The 22,237-nt window shown below is 39.5% G+C and overlaps 1 protein-coding gene across 1 annotated transcript in view; it reads right to left on the reverse strand.

The window, feature by feature from the left end:
* Stxbp4 (syntaxin binding protein 4) overlaps positions 1 to 22,237 on the reverse strand; it is a 149,781-nt gene that overhangs the window by 61,153 nt on the left and 66,391 nt on the right. Inside the window, exon 13 of the mRNA XM_028772394.1 lies at positions 8,706 to 8,882. Within this exon, the coding sequence (XP_028628227.1) occupies positions 8,706 to 8,882 (177 nt within the window). The remainder of the gene's footprint in view (positions 1 to 8,705; positions 8,883 to 22,237) is intronic.

Below are 22,237 nucleotides of genomic sequence, written 5' to 3' on the forward strand. Positions count from 1 at the left end.
GAGTCCAGGACCCAGAATATACAAGGCAGCTCACAACTGGCTGTAACTCCAGGACTAGGGGATCCAATCTGGATGAGTTCAAGCCTAGGCTCATGTACATAGTGAGACGAGAGAGAGAGAGAGAGAGAGAGAGAGAGAGAGAGAGAGAGAGAGAGAGAGAGAGAGAGAAAGAGAGAGAGAGAGAGAGAGAGAGAGAGAGGAGAGAGAGGGTGTGTGTTTAGGGCTTCCCAGACATGACAAGACAATGATCCTCAGAAGACTAGGAAGTTTGATGAATCTCAAAGTCTCAAACAGCATAAATTATAATAGATCAGATCAACAAATGACTCAGAGGGGTTAAAATACTGACTATCAGAGCCAGAGAGATCTTGAAATCATATAGAAGAAAAGACATTACAAATGACTAATAGCTGACATGACAGCAGGAAATAAAAACAGTGACGAAGTTACACAGTAGCAATTCTCTAAATGTATCTAGATGAATCTTAAAACTTGAATCAAAACGTTTTTATAGAAACAAAACAGAGAGATTATTATCAATAGATCTTCACCAAATGAATTTGAAGTAAGTGTTTCCAGAAGCAAGAAAGTCTGAGATGTAATTGCTTCAGAAAGCAAGGCTGTCTGGGATTATGAACAAAGGGAATAAACATAGGGCCTGTCCAGACCAATCTGGAACACATTAACCAACCTAAAAAAGGGGTAAAGTCAGGATAGAACTAACATGCTGCCAGCAACAGAGATTAAGGTGGAAAGAGCACTAGGTTTGTGTTAAAAGGTGCTTTTAATATGTAGATGGGGAAGTAATTGATTAATTTCATAAAACCTAATACAGAATGTCAAACATGATAGCATAATCATTAAAGATTAAGGACACAGGGGCTTGAGAGGAGGCTTAGCAGTTAAGAGCATCAGCTACTTTTCCAGAGTGCTCAGTTCTGATTCACAGCACTCACGTGATGCTTTGTTAACAGGATTTTTGCCAAAATAGTGCCAAAAGTGATGGGAACTCCTGCCAAAGCTGCAGCTGTGGAGGCCCAAATAGCTTCACAAAATACCTCCAGGAGAAACGGGCTCTACCACTATCCCAGCATCGAATCACCTTGAGTGCTGAGCCAGCCATGAAGACAGAAGACAGTATGTGTGTTCATCGTGAATGTCAAGGTCAACATGCATCAGATCAGACAGGCTGCCACATTAATCAAACCTGATGCAGAGAAGAAGGGGCTGGCCAACTGGCTCCTGGTTGCAATGCTATGGATGCTGCAAACCAAGTTGGGATCATCTAATCTGAGTCCAAACACTAACTCTAAAGACACATTTGCCACCATAAAAATATTGGAGTCAGTATATAAATTTGAAACCAGCCAAGGGAAGTATATATAATTGGGCAAGATACAGAAGAAATATGGTTTAATACAAACCTCCAATGAAATAGCTTGAATATATGAATAGCTACAGTTAAAAAGTAAAAGGATATAAAAGAGCCAGGTGCTTTTGTAAGGGAAAGGATACAAATGGAAAGTAAAATCACAGCTCAGTAACTAATAAATGGGGGTGGGGAAAAGATCCAGCTTCACGCATGCCAAAGACATAACTGAAAGTTGAAAGTAAATGAATATTTAAAAATATGTAGGTAAATATTAAACAACAGTATAAATTATTTTAGCATCAACAAAAATAGTTGTAATGGAAAGATTTACAGATGGAAGAATCCTAACATTTTTTAAAAGATGGATGTGTAATTCTATGCTTTAATGTATCTGAAGGCATTGTTTCAAAACATATAAATAACATTAAAGAAAGGAAATCACAAGAGAGGTAGTATATTTCTCTGACAGACTGATGGTTTAAGAACACAAAGGCATTACGATCAACAGAGAGGAACTGGAGCTGATGGCCTTGCCCTTGTTAACTAGATAGAACAGCACCTCACATGGCAGATAAGTTATCAAGCTCTCTTTGACCATTTGTTAAGCACCAAGTGCACACTGACCCATGAAACAAACATGAGCACATTTTGTAAGGTTGTGATCCTATAAAATAGATTCTTTAACCACCGACAAAATCTTTCTGTGCCTCAGTGCTATTCATAAAAAAGAGCAAAAAATTCTTCTCAAGTTAATACACATATTTGGTGGTATTGATAAGCACTGTGAAGAGTATAATAAGAGGGCCATGTAGCCAACACACTTTTGGAGAAAAATAAGTAGATAGTATGATCAGTTATCATAAAAAACAGCAAGCAACAATGTTATCTGTGACCTGTTGTACTGTAAGCCAATGAAAGAGAACAAAGAGCCCCATCCACGTGGACCCTTGATTTACGGCAGAGATGACTTGTAGGTGAGCTAGCAAGGAGAGTTTTCAGTTAAGGATCAGGTAATGTTCATCTGGAATGATGGAAGAATGAGTTGGTTCTTTATCTCATACAGTGCTACAAAACCAAGTCCAGAAGTATCAAAACTTTATGGCGTCTGGAAGCAAATATAAATAAATGTCTTTACATCTTTGGAGGTTGAAGGATTTCTGAAATGACATAGGGGGGAACTGGTAAATGTGGTGGTCTGAATAAGAACGGCTCCCACAGGCTGAGATATTTGAATGGTTAGTCTGCAGTTGGTAAACCGTTGGGAAAGGATGAGGAGATGTGGCAGTGTTGGCAAATCCACCGCCATTCCTGCTTGCCTGTTATCGTGCTCCCTGCTATGACAGCCATGGACTCCCAAACTCTGAAACTATGTCAAATAAATTCTTACCTCTGTAATTCCCTTGGCCATTGTGTCTTATCACAGTGATAAAAAAGTAACTAAGACAATAAGACCAGGAAAAAAAAAAGAGCTCATTTCATTAGAGAGCAGATAAGGTAGGTCACGGGTTTGAGAGAATAGCTCTATAATATGTAAGTTAATAAAGGATCAGCAATTAGGAGAATCACTTCATGTCTCTAAGTAAAAGACAAATAACTGAATGGGAAAATTAGAAGTTTAAAAAGCACATTTTAATGAGAAACAAAATGGTGACTGAATGCATAAATGTATGCTTAACTGACTATTGCAGGCGGGGAAGGACAAATTGCTTGTTTTACAGCATTTGGGGATATAAATGACCTCATCATGGTTGATTTCAAAAGTACAACATCCATCAGTGAACATGGCATTGAGAAGAGACAAGTTCTCATGAGCTAGGGCAACACTATGTCACTCATTGGTAACTAGGGAAATATAAATTAAACTACACTGGCTTAGCAATTATTATACCAAGAAGATGGATAAAAATTCAGAGTAAAAGAAAGCCAAGGATCAGCAAGAGGGATATGGCAATTCTCATCCATTCTTCACTGGAGTACAAATTAGTTAAGAAATACTTTCAGTTATAACTTAGCAATTACTTATAAACATACAATTATCATTCAACCTGGCAATACTACTTCTTGTAGGTAGCAGTTACGCATGTGGAGAAAGTTATAGGTATTAGAATGTTCTCAGGAGCATGATTCACAGTAGAATAATGCAGAAATAAGGCTGCCCATCAAGTACAAAATAAATAATGAGCGTGGTGTTAATTCACGCAATGAAGAATAAAGACAGAAAAGATATCAGCTAATTACACATTAACCTGGTAAGCAGGCAAAACTAAATAGAGTAGACTCTTTTACAATAGAAAAGGCTGTGTACAGCTCTTGACTGTGTACAGCCCTTAAAAAAGAATGTTGTCTTTACATAGACAAGACAGGGATGGTTAAGGAGAGCATGAAAAAGGTCAGAGAAGGCCCTGAGAAAAGACAGAGAGAGAAAGAGAAAGATGAGTGCTGGTACAAGAATTGGTTTTCAGCCTCTCCATGGTTGTCAACTCTACTTTCTCCCATCTTGGGACCATTAATTGGGTTATTTTTGCTTACTTCTTTTGGTCCCTGGGCCTTAAATAGGCTGACTAACTTTGTGAAACAACAGATAAATAATTTGGTAGCAAAACCTATTCAGATACATTATCATAAGTTAGCTATGGAGGATCACAAGACTCAAGATGAGGTTGTTACTCTATCCAGAGTGTTCCCAAAACCCATCTCCCCCCAACCTAAAAGAGGGGACTTCCACCCCTAGACCTAGCAGAGAGGGGCCACCCTGAACCCCCTCTGACTGGCGATCTGAATTCTTGCTTAGGCTGAGGTTAAGCATTGCAAGGGAATATAAATAAAAGTTAAAAATATCTCTCTGGGTTCCTTGAGGGACAAGCCTGACTGCATAGGGATTAATGTCAAAAGTATCCCCTTTCCAGGAAAAAGACATCAGGATGGGTATGGCCCTCACGCCTCACTGGACAACGACAGGGGGACTGGAGCATTACAAAGTCCCCTTCAATTAATGGAGGTCAGGCCCCTACCCCCGCCTTCGCAAGTTTAGAATTGCCACAGCCCTTGTATACTTAGAGAAGGGAGGAGATGTCAGGGGCAGCAGCCCTGCTTATACACTGAAGGCCTAAAATCAGCCATAGGCCTAAAATCAGCAATAGGCCTGTCATACATGTATACTAACACCAAGTCTTGGGTCTCTGTGGAAAAACATTGAAACAGATGGCTATAAGCTATTGTAAGCAGGCAGCTTTGTGGAAATTTACCAGTCTGAGTAGTCATAGACCTTGTAAATAGGTAGCCTTGGTGGATAGTACCAACTTAGATAAGAACAAGTGAATCATAGGCAGAGTCATAGTGACCTGTCCCCTGAACCTTCACCCAGCCGATACCCTGTTCTGAAAGATATCTGTACTCTCCCTGAACATTCACGCTCCAGTGTCATCCCCTTCCCCATGTCCTGCCTTTTTTGTGTTTATAACCCCTGTGTGAATAAGTAAAAATTACGATTTGATTTTAAAAAATAAAATAATAAAAAAGGAAAAAAATAGTAAAACTATCAAAAAAAATGGTAAACATTAAATCTAAGAAAGTAGTAACCTCTGAGGGCAAGGGCAGTGAATACAATGTGGAGAAGGACATTGGACTCTTCATAGGTATTAGTAATGCTTTATTTTATTCTGTTTTTTTTATTGGATATTTTATCTATTTACATTTCAGATGTCTTCCCCTTCCCATTTCCCCTCCCTAGAACCCCATATCCGATCCCCCCTCCTTCTTTTTGCTTTTATACCATTTGAATTACATGTAAATATTCAAGTAAGCTCTAGATACTAATAGTCAAGGAACAAGTAAGACAATAAACACAAATAGTCAAAGAACAAGCAAGGCAATGAACAAAATTCCATGAACATTCCCATAATCACTGTTTCTAAGGGCTTATCAGGATGATCAAAATATCTGAGCCAAATTCACTGTCTGTCCTAGCCCAAAGTCATTTTCATGTTTGAAGCCTACTTCCTTGTTCTAGCCTAAAATTTAGACTCCTGCCTGAAATTACTTCTTTGTTCTGGCCTAAGATTGAGATTCCTACCTGAAGCCTACTTCTTTGTTTTTGGCCAATGTCATATTTCTGCTAAGCAGCCTATTTCCTTGTCCTTGGCCCATGTCACATTCTTGCCAAGCAGCCCCAAAGGCTCTCTGCCTCTCCCCCTTTTTTATTTCATTAACAAGACTGAGCTTGTCTTAGGTCATTCTGACAAGAATGCCTTCCTTACCCATCATGGAATATGTATTATCCAAAGCAATGCATTTATGTCTTAGGTTGGTAAGGCTCTGTCCAGAATCTTACTCATTCTTGGCTTGCCAGCCTGTTAATTTAATAACTCTGTCTGGGGATCCATTTTCAGGTTCAAGCTGCCAACATGTTGATGTTGTCAAAGACAAGCTTTAACACAATGGGCAGGAATAAAAGTATTCCCAGGACAAAAAGGGCTAGCATGAACAAGCAATATATGTCATTCTTGAAGGGTGACCAAAATAGAAATACTGACCTCAGGCCATGAGTAATTTTATCAGCAGTATCTACCACATCAACACTCAGCAGAGCAGCACTCTTGAAATTCATAAGCTCACAATGTAAAGTTTAGAAATATTTTTATTTACTGGTATGTAAGCATACCTTTGTGTGGTGTACATGTGGCTGTGGTTGTCCATGAAGGTCAGAAAAAGGCATCAGGTCCCCTACAGCTGGAGTTACAGGTTGTGACCTACTTAACCTGGATGGTAGGCAGAGTTTGGGTCTTCTGAGAGAGCAGTAAGTACTCCTAACTGCTGAGTTATGTCTCTAGCCCCAATAATGTTTGATTTCTTGTGTTTCAGTTGCATTTTTCTCAAAATCCAAAATACAAATTAGAAAATATGTTGATAATTTTAGGGAAAATTATAATAATAAATAAAAGCACTATTACAGAAAAAAATCTATGTCTAAACAATAAATATTTAGGTACTCTAGAGATAGCTCAGTTGGTAAAGAGCTTGGTGTGCACTTGATGACCTATGTTCCATCCCCAACACTCATGTGAAAAGCCAGGTGGAGTGCACACTTCTGGCAAAGCATCCCTGAAGAGGGGAAGGGAGGATCTCTATGGCTGTAGGTCCCATTCTCAACATCCTATCCTCAAAAGATGGATTGCCCTCTAGGAATGACACCTGAGATTTTCTTCTGGCCTCCACATGCAAAGCACACACACATGTACCTATACTTACACGATAGACAACATGAAACCTTCCACACATTAAATAAATAAAATTAAACATTTGAAAGTTTACTTTGTAGTATCTAGGTCAATAGATCCTTAAGCAATCTCACACACCATTTAAAAAGTTACTTCTTTTCTATTGGTATTAAAATTAGAAAATACTGACCATTGAGATGCTTATGTTTAATATCACTTCTTTCAAGAAAATGAAAAAAAATGATTTTAGAGAGGTAGTGTGGGTTCTTATTAAAAGGACTGAATGAGCTCCCCATCAGGCTACAAAGAAGGAGAATCCAAATTAATTATATTACCAGACAACTTAGGACCAAAATATGTCTCACTGGAGAAGAGTGCAAGAATGCAAGAACCTAAACGTTACACACAGGATGCCACATGGGGCTGCAGAGCTGCCTCAGTGGGTAATGGTGCTTTCTGCAGATGCCTGGGGATCTCAATTTGTCCCCAGGAACCCATGTAAAGGCTAGTGAAGAGAAATTACGAGAAAATATTATTCTCTAACCTCCACATACACAGTGGGCGACTTGCCCTCCTGCCTCCAAAGACCCCATCACACACACAGACATTTTAAAATATTTAAAAACTAAGAAAACAAGATACTTGATAACTCTGTGCAAATCTCTTAAAAGTCTATTACTTAAAAGTACAGTATTAGGGAGTAGTTCAATAGCAGAGCCTAATAATACTAGCCTAATATGTATAAGGTCCTTCTTTAATACCCAATACCATAAAAACCACCACCACCACCACAACAACAACAAAATTAAAACTACTAAACACTAGAAATTTTTGCTCTAAAAGTAACTAATTATTTTATTAAAAGGTTTTTAATATTTTGGTAATTTCTAAAATATTTTCATAATTAGGTTAATGTTACATGGCATAACCATGCCTGTTATATAATATATACAGATAAACAAACGTCTGTTACTAGCATTCCCAAGTGCTGCTGCTTTCACAAGTGCTATGTGCTCCTTGCATGGTCTCATCAATGATGAGTAAGGTGCCGGCCTTCTGCAGAACTGGTTTAAATGATTATGTAGGAAATAATGAAGATTTTTCAAAGCTAAGCAAAGAAAAGCTCATATTTTCTGTTGTGCTGTTTTAAAACTAGCTCCATTTTCATTTGATATGTTAAAGAACATAAGCCTTAATGCTGAAATATTCATAGCTCAAATTTGTTTTTTATTCTCTTGAAGGCAGAATGGGTTAGAGATATAAATACCTATTACTTATAATTGAGTAATTTCTATAAAGCTATAAATTATCTGCTTCAATTTACTCTAGTTTATACCTTCAGTTATATAATATACAATACATAGACACACACAGAGGCAAACAGAGACAAATACAAACACACACAGACACACACAGAGACACACACAGAGACACAGACAGACAGACAGACAGACAGACAGACACACACACACACACACACACACACACACGCCCATTACAGGTTCTGAAGGCTAGTCATGTCTAAAGATGGTAGGTATGCTGTGGATAACTGACACATAGAGATGTTCGGCTTGCTTCCTGAAGGTGCTCAGTATCTTGTATTGTAACTGAGAGCCCTTCTAGAGGAGCCCATTTAGTATTCTTTACATTAAAAAAAACAACAAATTCAAACTGGATTTCTCATTAGTTATCATAAGTCTTGTGCAAAAATTCATTAACTTATGTACTGCCCCAAGTTCTCTACTCAAAGAGCAAAACTCATCCCTCGAATCTCCTCCTTCCATCGCCACAAAACAAATTAGCAAGCTCAAAACCAGAAAGAGAAAACCCGTGCCGTCAATTAAATGTTAAGTAGTTCCAGGCCTAAATGGCTGAATGGAACAATGTTGACCAATGACCCAATTAATTTGGGGCCTGTGCTTTTCCATCTCAGAACTCTTTGGATAAAGACAGGCTCACAACTTCAATGCCACCCTCTTCACGACACAACATTCTATCATTGAATAATAGAAGACAAACACTGACCTAGTTAGGACGTGCAGATGAAAAGAAAATGAAAACAGGATACATGACAGCGGCTAGGAAACCATGGTAACTAGAGAGGGCTGTTTGCTTACTTTATTTTGGTCAGAATAATCAGCGAGCTGAGCCTTCAGTTCTGAGACCTCAGCCTCTAGCAGACGGATCACCTCTTCATAATCCATCTCCATCCCGTGTGCCTGCCTCTGTGCAGCTTCAGCAAGATGAATCCGGCTTCGAAGAGCTCGGGTTTCCTCAGCTACAGCTTTGGCTTCCTAAGGAGTTAATGAAAGTTAATGCAAAGTGAAGAAAATGCAAAACATACTTCTCGGGTGAACAGAAATATTTTTCTCATTTTGGTAGTTATTGTTCCAATGCTTAACATATCTACTTTCTCTACCATTCATCTAAAAACTAATAAGCATGCTACTTCATTGAGGGAACCCTTTTGCTCCTTTCCTGAAATTTTTTTCTGCATAGAGATTTTTTCTTCTGTAACAAGATTCTGTATGAGTGTTTAGTACTACACACCTAGCATCATTGCTGTAAAAATGAAGAAAGTTTAAAGACAAGTGACAATCAAAACTAGAAAAATAGGAACTGATTCTAAAGACAAAAGGAGCTACAGAAAAAAACTCATAGGTAGTGGGGCTGACGTTCTCAGAAGGCCAAACAACGCCATCAGATGCTGCTGAGAGCTGCTGTAGGGCTTCCTGGTGGAGCAAGGCCAGAGGCAAAGCTTTCTTCCTAGACATCAGACTATTGCTTCTTGCTTTGGTAGTAGCATCATATATAATTGTTTATCTGTTGGATACAATGTCCAAGAGACAAGTACTAAATACACATTATATGCTTCATCTGTCTTTGCTCATTCAAGGTTTGGAATGGCATCTGGAGAAAGGCATTTTTAAAAAAACAATTTTATATAAGCAATCAGAGACTCAGAAAATAGACAAGCTGATGAAGGGCAGGTAGTAGCCCACATCTGGCTTCAGGTCTGTTTGACTCCAATACTAAGAATCTCCTTTCATTGCTTTACTGTTTCTGGATGACATAATTAGCTATACCTCCAGCTTTGTAAGGTTAGGGTGGCAAAAGCCATTTGCTTTCTCAGAATGTGTCTTGGTGCTGGGTCACAGTCTCTTGGGACACCATATAATTTAACATGGCAGCTGTTACAGCATGAAGCATTTCTTTAGAGGGTGCAGGATCTCTTTTCTCTGTAATGGAACTTTCTGCTCCAATTGCCATGGCTAATATTAAACTATGGCTATTTTAATGTTCCTGAAGCTGTTATGGAGCATTTGCTTTTGTTGGAGCATGACGGACTGAGAGAAGGAAGGGTGTGGGCATATTCTCAAGAGTCTGCTTTCATTCAGCATCTAGTAACTTTATTATATGTCATTTTCTGGAATCTACATGAACACTATACACAGAAAACTCTCAGTGTTCAAACTCTACATTCTAGTTCAGAGAGACAGACAGTAGCTTAGGCTTATCAGTTATGATCTCATTGAGAAGAGATGTACTAGAGACCCACAGAGGGGACCATGCCATGAGCTCCTGAAGAGAGGCTTTCTGGGCAAAAAGGCTCATGTGCAAAGGTCCTGGTACTGGACTGGGCTTTGTAACATCAAGGCAGTCAGTGAAGCAGAAACAGTGAGCAGTATAGGTAAGACAGGGTAGCAGTAGGATACCAGGGTAATGAGGGTAACATGAATGAGTGTGGAGACAGGGTGGTTTGGAAAGGCAGACCTTATGAACAGCCACAGGCCATTTGAAAGAGCCTGGCTTCCCTCAAAGTGATTGACGGGCTCTGAGCAGGGAAGTGATGTAAACTCACTTAAGTTTTCAGAGTGTGCATTTCACTACCCAGTAAAGAATAGACTTTGTGGAAGGACACAGGTTGGAGCAGAAAGAGGAGGAGGAGAATGGGGAACGCTAACTGTGGTTGGCCAGGGTGGTTGTAGAAGAGACAGTAGATGAAGCAGTTAGAGTTCCAGAATAACTTTTAAGTAGAACAACTGGCTAGCTGATCAACAACACGAAGTTAGCATCTGGTTTATACAGATATCCATAGAATATGATGTAAGTGTAAATCAAGTCGGTAAATAATACTTAATCTATTCTGTCTCAGTTTAGAGCATAGGTGTGATGTAGATAAATGGAGAAAGGAATGTTAGTTAAAATAACCAACCTCCCCCCCTTACTCCCCAGAAAAAACAAAAACCAACATGAACAAATAAGCTAGAAAGAGCTCAGCACAGGAGATAGGATGGCAGGTGGATTTTGCTTGGGGTAGAGGGATCCTATTGCGGAACAGTTTCTTGGTTGGTTGCTTGTCTTAGAAGAGGGTGGGGAGAGAAAGAGAAAGGTCCAGGTTCTGGAAGAAATGGAATCATGAGAAAGGCTCTTGAATCCAGAACACTGGAAGACTTCTGAGAGAGTTCTTTAGAAAGGGAAACCTGAGGCCTGGGGTTGGTGTGCAGAAAGCCCTTTATTAGATACTCAGCATAGTGAAAAAATATAAATGAATAAATAAAATTAATTTAAAAAGGTAAATGTGGCAGCTAGGTGCAAAAATGGAGTGGTTTGAGGAGCCAGCTGCCATCTATACCTGTTGCTCGAAGAATTTGATTCCCGCTATCTGAAAACACTTGTTTTATCCTGTAAGGGTGCCTTTAGAAACAAGCATATGGAGCCAAAGAAGGATCTACCTAATGTACAGTACCTGTCAGTCTAGCCCAGGTGACCAGGAAACCTACTAATGCCACACCTGGGTCAACTTCACACCAGACTGCTGTTGAGCACACAATAGGTAACAGCTAACCTACTGAAGAACCAGCCTGCCTCCATCTTAGGCTTAAAAGCCATCTTATAGTAAAGACCTACTAGGTTCGTTCCTGTTTATGATTAAATCTTTCTCAAGAATTAGGCTATGCCCCACCTGTAACCTTCATTAAACATGGTTCTGTACTGTGTGTTCCAGGAATGGCAATCATGTCTTTCAAAAAGTTAATAAGCATCTTGCAAGTGTACCTTTGTTTCAGAAGGGTTGTTAGGGCTGCCTAGTTATGACTACTGTTGTCATGCCCACCATGCAGCCACATCTTTGTTTCAGAAGGTCGTAACCTCATCTACTTTGCTGCAAAATCCCCCATTTGGAAACACCCTGCCCTTGAGCTATACATTCCTTGTTTTCCTCATATCCACTGTGGACCTCTCAGACCTCACCTTACGGGGAAGCAGTCATGTGTACACAAATAAAAAGGCTTGCTTTAGTTAATTTGGCCATAATGATTTGAGGAGGTGCTCTTTTCCCTCCCATCTTTGGGACTAACAAATCCAGCCTTGTTCTAAGGCTGTCAAATGAGCTAACTGCATACTGCAGTGCGAGGTAAGTCTACAGTGATCCTCATTTCAAAGACAGGTAACCAAAGATCAGGAAGTCTAAGAAACAAAACCATTTGTAAGTGGCAGAACTGGGGTTTGAACTCAGGTAGTTCAAATGAGTTCTGAACCTCAGTTAACAGAGTTTATGTTCTTGACTACTAGCTCATACCATTTGGTCAACTATAGAAAATGTTATAAAACATCCTTTTTGGGTACCAGTCATCACCAGCATCAGCCCTGAGCTAGCTTAGGATGTGGTGATAACAACAGACTCTCCAGCACATTGGAGGCCAGTGCACTGCTCCCCATTTTCCATTTAATCAAAAAAAAAAAAAAAAAGCCTCAGAGTGAGAGAGAGGAAGGGCAGAAAATCAGTGAAGCTGCAGTGAGACTCACTAATTTGATGATTTGCCCTCTTCACACTCACTTTGTGCAGCTTTTATTCCTCTATAAAAACAGCACTTTTATTTTTGTTCAAAGAACGCTGGTTAATTAAATGAAGAGCCTGGCTGGGCTTTACGCTGCTGTCCTAGTGCAGTGACGGTAATACAGTGTGAAATGTGTCTGGGTGGTAAGAGATGCAGAGGGCTTGATGCTGAATAAATTCATACCGTTCCTTTTGTAAATGTAGAACTGTCAGGCTGGTGAATGTGACCCCTTAGCAGAGTTCTAGCCCAGTTCCCACTGAATGGCTGCTTAAAAGCTTAGTGCATTGCAATGATGCCTTTCTGGGGAAACAGTAAAGAAAAGATAACAGCAGTGGGCAGGATTTAGCAAGAGAGGATCACAACAACCCATTTTCTCTTTGCCTCCCAGGCTGTCTTCTAATAAATAACTGCAAAGTCTCCTGTGTCAGTCACATTTCAGCCAGAATTCTCTCAGTATCTCACTGAACCTGAAATCCCAATCAGACAAAAACAGTCATTTGCTCAGGCACTTTGCATGAGGATGAGGTTAGTTCAGATTACAAAGGTAGATTTTTAAAGGAGAAACAAACACATAGTAGCACATCAGGAAAAGCAGCTGAAAACATGCTTTCAAATATGAAGTAGAATAGGCAAACTCAGTAGAAGGAAATCTAAAATAGGCAGTTCAACCAGAATTTTTCCAGGGGCAACAGTGACGAAAGACCTTGGGTCACAGTTTCTTTGGAAAAAAAAGGTTTCCCTTCAGACAGATTTGCAATGAATCTTTAGGAAAGATAAGGCCAAGTTCTTCTTTGAAAGCAATTCGAGCTGACGAAAATCTCTGTAGGCTGCAGATTCTACCTTGGGCTGAGGCATACGGCACTAAGACATTGCTGTAGGTCAGATAAAGAAAGGCTCCTTCCTGTACTGTTTCGTACATGCAGCATTTATACCCACAAAGTAACATGATTCAGAACAAAACAAACAATAACACAGTACAAAAGAACAGGTTTCAGATGGGTCCTAGCTAGATCACTATCTTAGATATTCACTTTTTTCCAATTTTCTGCCTATTCTCTAAGACTCAGTGTGTTCACCTGTATAGTGGGCTCTAACAATTGTAAGAACAAAATAACTCTCACAAGAAGGTTTAAGAAACTATTAATATCTTGGCAATCGTTGTTTTGGGAAAAATATACATATCATTTACGGCATTACACAGCCGGACTAGATAATTTATTAAGGGCTTTCTTGAGGTACTCAACTAGTAATATCGGCTGTTTGGAAATGTAATTTATGCATGTCTTTTTTAATGATAGAAAAAAATTACATGAAACTATCTTCTCTCTAGGTATAGGCACTTACAGTTCACTAAAGTAGAAGCATTAATTGCAGTTGCAAACATGTAATTAGCCTAGAAGTCCACAACACTTACCAGTTCTGTAATTTATAAGCTAATCAGTAAATCTTTAAAATGTCAGTGGTTGACAGGAGAAAACAGCAGATTGCAAGAAGATATGTCTTAGTAATTTATGCTACCAAGCCCCAAGAATGCGTCTCTTATCAGCTTCCGACATTCACGCACTGGAAAACCTTTCTCAGTCTTAGGTCCTATTCACAGGTTTTTTTTTTTTTTTTTTTTAAGATGAAGGCTTACTGCAGGAAGAGGATTGTTGAATGAGAACTGTTTAAAAGCAGGTTTCGGCCCATCTCCTTAATCCGTGTTTCTGAATTATTTTTTAGCTGTCTGAAAGGATGATTCTCAAAGTGTTTTGCAGATATAGTCACGAATGAACAGACAACACACCCAATAATCGTGAAGGAATTTAGGGAAGACTCTAAATTTACAAAACATTTTTGGAGAAACCCTTTTGCTGTGTAACCAACTCAAGCTGGACTTGAAACTCATGTAGCACAGGCTAATCTTAAACTTGATTTGATCCTCCTGCCTCAGCCTCCCAATGCTAGGAAAGACCAAGACCAGCTCACAGAAAACTGATTACCCATCCCTATGCCCTACTTTTCTTCCCTGTCATCATGGGTAATCCAGGTCTAAGGGCTATACCAACTCATTTAACCATCCATTAAACACTGAAATCTGAATAATGTAATCTGAAGTCATTTCTTACTTCCTTTTGTATCATCTCAGCAGATACGGGATCAGCTTGCCTACTGTGATGGCCAGTGCAGTGTGCTCTTCATATCTCTGAAGGGTCAGTTTAACTCCAGTCATTGGCCAGGTTCCACCTTAAGGAACAGATATGGTCCATGGCAAGATGCTTCCTCTCTTTCCCAACTTTTCTCCTCTCTACTAAGTTCTCTGACAAGTTCCAAGTCAGCATGCAGCTTTAGTACATTCAACTCTCTTCAATGATGACACAGACAAAGATTCACACATATGCCCATACACATCTGCATAACATTTTAAAAATTCATTTTATGGTATTTGTCAAGCAAATGAGATTATGTAAAATCTAAATAAAATGAAGCAAATACCAAAGTTGAAAAACATTATACTTCACTATTTTACAATTATGTTATTTTTTTGCATTAAAGATTTCAAAATTACAAATATTTGTTTATATTTCCATTTTCGACATGTATTAATATAGCAAATGCTGTCAAGGTTGAGACAATCTTAAAGGTTCTTTCCAACCCTACCAAATCCTGATTTTAGAATGGAGACAGTAACACTTTTGAAAAGTGTGTATCATGGATAGTCTGTGAGTTCAGAAAACAAAGTTTAGTTTACATGAAAAACTAAAATCTTCACTGTGCAAAGAGAAAAATTGCTTCAACTTTCTGGAGGAAAATTAGGTCAATCATATTATCATTAGTTCTAATTAACCTTCCCAGGGGTTGTCAGCTTCTCTACCTGCAGCTGCCTTGATCTACGAGGTGTAAAACTCATTTCTGCTTCTGAACACACAGGAAAATCAAAGACACAGCTTCCAACCTCCTTCAAAAAGAGCAGTCCCCAGTCCAGGATAAGTACGCAAGTACACCATTCAGATAAGGTATAGGGTACTATACTTTTCACAATATAAATCTTAATTAGTTTAAACCCTATTTAACCATATTTTATTTTATTTTTTTTATTTTTTGTTTTTTGTTTTTTTTTTTTGGTTTTGGTTTTTCTAGACATGGTTTCTCTGTGTAGCCCTGGCTGTCCTGGAACTCACTCTGTAGACCAGGCTAGCCTCAAACCCTCGAACTCAGAAATCCGCCTGCCTCTGCCTCCCAAGTGCTGGGATTAAAGGCGTGCGCCACCACCGCCCGGCTTAACCATATTTTAATAAGAATGGTTTAACCCTGAATGTGTGTGTTTGTGTGTGTGCATGTTATTGTATTGAAAATTGACATAAAATAAAAATGTATTTGTCATTTTTAGTTACAAATGTGCCCAAGGAGTACATTTGTAGTACTGGAAGCCTTCACCTTTTTTTTTCTTGAAACAACAAAGTGGTTATTGTTTTTATTTACATAATTAAAGATCCTACAGGAACAAGGATTCAGAGAACATGACATGTCTACACTGTGGAAGACTGAATTGTCACCACTTTTTGGAAAGCACTTTGCCAAGTCGTATGTATAAAGCCTTTAAAATGTTCATACTAGGGGCTATGACATGGCTCCTTGCTAAAAGCATTTGCCATGCAAGCCTGGCTACCTAATTCCAAGTGATCCACATGGTGAAAGGAGAGAATTGACTTCTAAATGTTGTCCTCTGATCTCTGCTCATGAGCCACTGTATACTCACATACATATCATTTGTGTGCAGACCATATGATACCAGTAAATAAAAATATTCTTGCCATTTAATCAGTCACTTCACAACTGGACTTTCGTCTAAAATTAACTAATTAATCAATTGATATATTGTTACATTATACTTTTTTCAACATAATATTTTTATTGATTTTCTGGGAATTTTACATTATGTACCCAAATCACTCACTTCCCAGCTCTTTTCTGTCTGCCCCCCTACCCTTGTGACCTCCCCTAAAAGTAAAAATAAAAAAGCAATAGAAAAAGAAGTTCAATTTGTGTTACTGGTATACTCACTGAACCATAGTCAAACTCTCAGTGGCCTGCCCCATAAATAGAACTGAGTCCTTCCCTTCCTGCCCCCTACCAGAAGCCATCAATTGTGGAGATCTACACTTCAGAATCTCTATCACACTTTTTAAGAGTTCTCCTTCATGGCTTCTTGTCTAGGCTATTACTTTTTTTTTCTTGTGTGTGGGGTGTGAAGTGGGGGTAGGGATAGGGGCTGTCACAGAAGCCCTCCCTCTCAACTCTGCATCTGCAGTTATCGATATCACAGCAAAAGTAGCCTTCTTGCTCTTCACAGTAATCGGGAGAAAACATCATGAGCCGATACACAGTTTCTGGTGACAGTATGACTATCAAACCTGGACACAGCTACAGTAGGACCATGGAGCCAGACAAGACCCTTGGAGGCAGCATGGACCACAGTCATCAACATGGCTTTGGGAAACAGAGACCATGGACATCTGGAAGCCTTCCTTCACTGTCAGAGTTTAAACCCTCTTTATAGATGCAATGCAGCTCAGTGGCTACATCTTTAGACATTAAACATGGTGATTCTTCCAAACTTTAGGGCTTAAGGGGCTCTGTCATTAAAAGAGAAGTGCAATTCTTTCAAATTAACCCTGAGAGGTTTAACTAAAATAAAAAATGGAATTAAACTGTGTGTGTGTGGGGGGGTAGGGAACATTTTTGGCTAAGATCTTGAACTTCAGAAAGGGGCTGAGTGGGGTGCCCAATGTAGGATACAGCCTAAGGTTATAATGCATATATAAATAATATAACATCTGATTTTAGCCAAAGAGGTAAACAAAATAGTCACCAACCCGACATATAATCACTGAGATAGTACTATAAAGACTGAATAGCCAAAACAGACCTTAGGCTATGAAAGAATTGAGTCTATAACTAAGGGTGATACCATAAAAACAATAGATGGTTGCTATAGCAAACCATCTGGGAGGAAAAAAAGTGTAAATCCTCATATTATACCATATGCCGATAGAGTACTTTCAGCATCAAACAGAGACAGGGTGATCAGGGTAAATACGCATCTGAAATATGGCCAGGAATAAACATTTTCATAGATTTTAAAAGAAAAAAAAGGTAAAACTAAATTGACAACACAAAACTTTTAGTGTTTATTAAATGAGAGAAGGGATTTTTGTACAAGTTAAATATCTCACATTAGGGTTATGAGAAACTGAATCAATGTCTACTATGCAAAGAGATCTTACAGACTAATGTGAGGAAATGGGATGAAGCACATGAGAGAAGGAAACTTACAAAGCAAGAGAGGAGATGCAAGTAAGCCAAAGGCCATGTGGAGAAGCCAGTAACGTCATTCTGCCATCCCAGAATGTATGAGAAGGAGCAATAGCAGGGAGAGGCAAGGGTCCCACAGGAGCATCCACAAGTATGCCCTGGGACTAGGCCATTCCACTTTTTAATGTTTTTATCAGCTGTTTAAATCCTTACCCTGAACACTGGGCTTCCGACCCAGGGACCTCTGGGGATATACTGCAACGGTATCGTAGTCATGGCAACACTTGGGTTTGCTACAGCTTGCTTAGAGTGCTGATGCACTTTAAGTGAATCACTGAGTACACGTGCCTTTAATACTCAAGAACTGTGATGTAGAGCTCTAGTTATTCTGTAATTCAAACCTAGGCAATCTCTTCATATATAATACAAGAAGACAACAAACCAATAAGTATTTTTAAACAGAATACTTATGTGGGGTCATATATGACCAGACGAGTCTTGTTTTTAACTCTTCAACGTTTTGTGAATAAATCATTACTACAGTGTCATGAGTCCCATGTGACTGTAGGAGTACTGAGAGCATTTCTCACACAGCAAACTGCCAAGATAAGACGTTTATAGAATCAGCCGCCTTATCGCTACTTCCTCCTTGGATCAAATGTTCTCGTTTGTCAGTCTAACTATTATATATTGCTCCAACAAAAAAAAATGTTTGGCATCTACACAGATGTCTAAAGTGTAACCTAAAAGGTGCTCCCTCCATGCATTGTATGGAACACCATCTTCACAAGTTCCCCATAGGGAAACCTCCTATAGGAAATGGTATAAAGAAACTAATTGCAGGTCTCTATGAAGAATATCATCACTTTCCTCCCAAATCACTAAAATTGGTGCCTAACTAAGCCAACACAATTAAAACAAGTTTATAATACAGAAAAGACAGGAAAATGTCTCCCAGAATTCTTATGATACCAAGATCTTTTCTATATGAAATGAGCAATAACTATTAGGAATAGAAATTCTGAAATGGGCACTTATATTAGTCAGCCCTGCTATAAAATACTTGAGTGAGATAACTTGTAAAGAAAGGGTTAGTTAGTTGTATGTTGTATGTTCAAAGTCCCAAAAGTACAAAGATGACAGATGGCATCACATCCCAGGGTGTGTCACATCACAGGGATGGGAAAGTGAGATGGAGCATTGTGGGAGAAGGTGAATTGGCATGAAGAGGCAAAGGTCCCATAAGAACATCCAAGGGTATGATGCATGATCTAAGGATCTTTCTATTTTTTAATGGTCCTATCATGTGTTTATATCTTTACCCTGAATCCCAGGCTTCCAACACAGGAAACTCTGGCACTACAGCAACCATATCGTAGCTATAGAAACACTTGACTTTGTTAAAGCTTGCTTAGAGTTCTGCATGCACTTCCAGTGAATCACCAAATATAAATGATGTCTATGCAAACGAGAATGATGACTGCAGCTCTGGGAAACCAGGTTTCCTGCTCCTTTTGTCAAGTAAGCTTTCCTTACCTTAGACAGTTTCTAGAGCCGAGCCTAAATGCTAGAGGAGAGAGAAGTGATTTTCTCATCACATTCACATACACAAAGGAGAATTAACGCTGAAAAATAAACCCAACTATATTTGTTCCATAAGCTTCTTTAATCACACTGCTGTCCAATATTATAAGTACTTTATAATGGTTCTCAGATTACTTTTGTTTGTTTTAAAAATCTTGTGTCCATAAAATCTCAGCCAATAGTTCTATCGTGCATGCTAACAGTAGAATATCACAGCCAGGAAGGCAACGCTGGAACAGTCTACCAACCTTCTTCAGAGAGAACTAGTTTTATAACGTTCTCATCAACAAAGAAGAACAACCTGTGGATCTATACAACAATCCAGGGGAATCCCAGGGGGTTAAACTGGATGAAAATAGATCATTACGAAAGGCAGCTTGCTGTACAGTTCCATTTGTGTGTCTTTCCAAATGACAAAAATTGAGATCAACAAAGATTAGTGGGTGTCAGGCATGAGGAGGGTAGGTGGAAGGAGGGGACGGTGGCCTCAACAGTCAGCATGAGGCATGTGTCTGTAAAAGGATTTTAGTGGGAAGCAAAAGTTACCATTCTGACATGAGGGCCATTTTACAACAGCATGCTTTTGGAACAGAAATGGTTTGTAAAACCAATGTATGTGTTTTTATTTTTTCCCCTCTAATGATGAGATGGTATTTTAGAATAACTACTAGTACTGCTCTAGAGAACTATTAGACATTCAAATTGCTAAAAATGAATTAGAGATATAGAGGCCACCCACACATAAAACTTAGAGGTGTCATTGTTTCTTTGAAACCACAAGAAAACACAGTATCCAGTTATGTGGGACTGTGACTAGGGTTTGTCTTAAGAGATATGTGACTTGTTATCAAAGTTGTCTTTCTTGCTTCATCCACAAAGCAAGACAGAGTTGAAAACAGTGTGTGCTGTGACTAAGAAAATCCTACTGATTTGACTACCTACTTCATGCCCTCCTGAAGTCCTCAGCACAAGCTTTGTACAGGCGAGGCAACTACAACTGGACTTATCTGATCCTAGTCAACTTGCCAAGTAAACAATTCCCTGTATTCCATTAGAGCAAAGACTGGTTCAGACAAGCTAGGTATTTTGGCGCAAGAGTAGTCACCAATTCACTGTTGCCTAGGGTCATAACGCTACCCTGGAAGACAATTTAAAAACAACTTGAGTGTGAAGGTGGGTTTTTTACAAAGTTGTTGATCAAAGGAAGACGCTACAGGATGCGTGCTAGAAGTTGTTAGAACTTGAAGGAAAAGAAAGTGACAGATATAACTTCATGGGAAAGCGTTCCTGTCATTTTAAACAGCAGGGCTGGGCTATTCTTTGGGGCATGAAATATATGACTGAGAATAAGAAGTCTCATGGCAATCTCTGGTTGAGGAAAAACACAGGGCCTGACAAAGGATGCCAATGCTTCAAAGCTTGTTCTTTATGTGCCTCCCTTCCTCTCCCTTCCCTTTTACCTATTACCCCTCCTGTCCTTGTGGTTACTCATTTCTTTCTTTTTAGGTCATTACACTAAAGGTAAATGAGCTGCCATGATTTAAAATAGCTAAAGGATCTTTGAAATGAGAAATCATGCTGCTTTTTAGAGTTGGTTCAACATTTTATAGTAAGATAAAGTCCTGCAAAGAGTGAATAAAGGATCTTCCACTATGGATTATTGGTCAGAGAGACCCCAGAAGCCCCCAAACAACACAGGCTGTTGCCATTGCTCTTGCTTGCCTACCATGAGCTTGTAAGTTGCTATCGCTGAAGACACAGCACACTTTGGATGCAGGACACAGAGAAACCAAGCTGAAGCTCATCTGGAAACTCCTCCCTATGGGTGAGCATTCAGTGCTTAAAGGTACTGTGCAGGTAACTGAGAGAGCAGCATCAGTGGTGGACTTTCCTAGCGGTGGACCGTGAATGCTACAGCACCCACCTGCCAGACAGGGTGTGCCTGCAGCTACAGCAGGAGCATGAGTGTTATGGGTACAGCCACCTGCTATCTGATTGGATGTGAGGCCCCCTGGACAGGAGGAATTCATGTAAATTTGGTAAAACTCAACAAAATACCGAAATACCCCCAACCAAATGAAACCAAAAACCATGGCTGGGGAGGCCATATGCCTTAGAGGGAACTTATGAATGCTGTTTTGTTAAATGGACACCATGTCAAGCTGCTGCTAAATATTTATGTTTCAACGCACAGGTTAGCACTACTTTCAACCTTGGTTAGACTAACTACCTTTCCCAGTGAGCAGCAGTTATTATAGAGCCTCAGAACTGACCCAAGAGTTGAGACCAAACAACTATTGAGTGCTTAGCCCTACACAGAGGATCTGTATTAACCCCTTCAAGGCTCAGGAATTATCTGCTGAAGAGGAGCGCAATGAATTTAAGAGCTGAAGGACGGCAAAGACTGCTGGGAGATGCTGTCTTCAGAACCTGGCATGGCCATTGCACTCACAGGGCTGGTATGGTTCCTTGTGCAAAGAATGCAGAAGATCAAGGCAGCCAGCACGGATGCAGATGGGTTCATGGGGTCTATCTCTAGCTGAGGAGCTATTGGTAACTGATGGCTGTGGAGGGAGGTGAAGGCACTACTTCTCAGGAGTGTGGTCACTGGAAGGTGCAGGACACAGTACCCACCCACGAAGCATGCAGTCAGCACTCACTGGGCTCAGAAGGTTATAAAAACATAAAAGAGAGGGAAAGAAAGGCAGAAGAGGATATTCAGATGCCATGGCATATGTGAAGGGTAAAGGAGGTGTGGTGGGAGTCAGCAGTGGAGACAATCAAGATATATTACTCACATGGAGGAAAGTGCAAAGAACACATCAAAATATTAAGGAGAATAAGATTAGGTTATTCTAAGGATAAAAAAAATAAACTGACTAGCAATATGACCAGGACAGGAAAGGAGACTAAGTATGTACATTTTACAA

Source organism: Grammomys surdaster, unplaced genomic scaffold (assembly GCF_004785775.1).
Source record: "Grammomys surdaster isolate TR1022 unplaced genomic scaffold, NIH_TR_1.0 213, whole genome shotgun sequence".
Lineage (NCBI taxonomy): Eukaryota > Metazoa > Chordata > Mammalia > Rodentia > Muridae > Grammomys > Grammomys surdaster.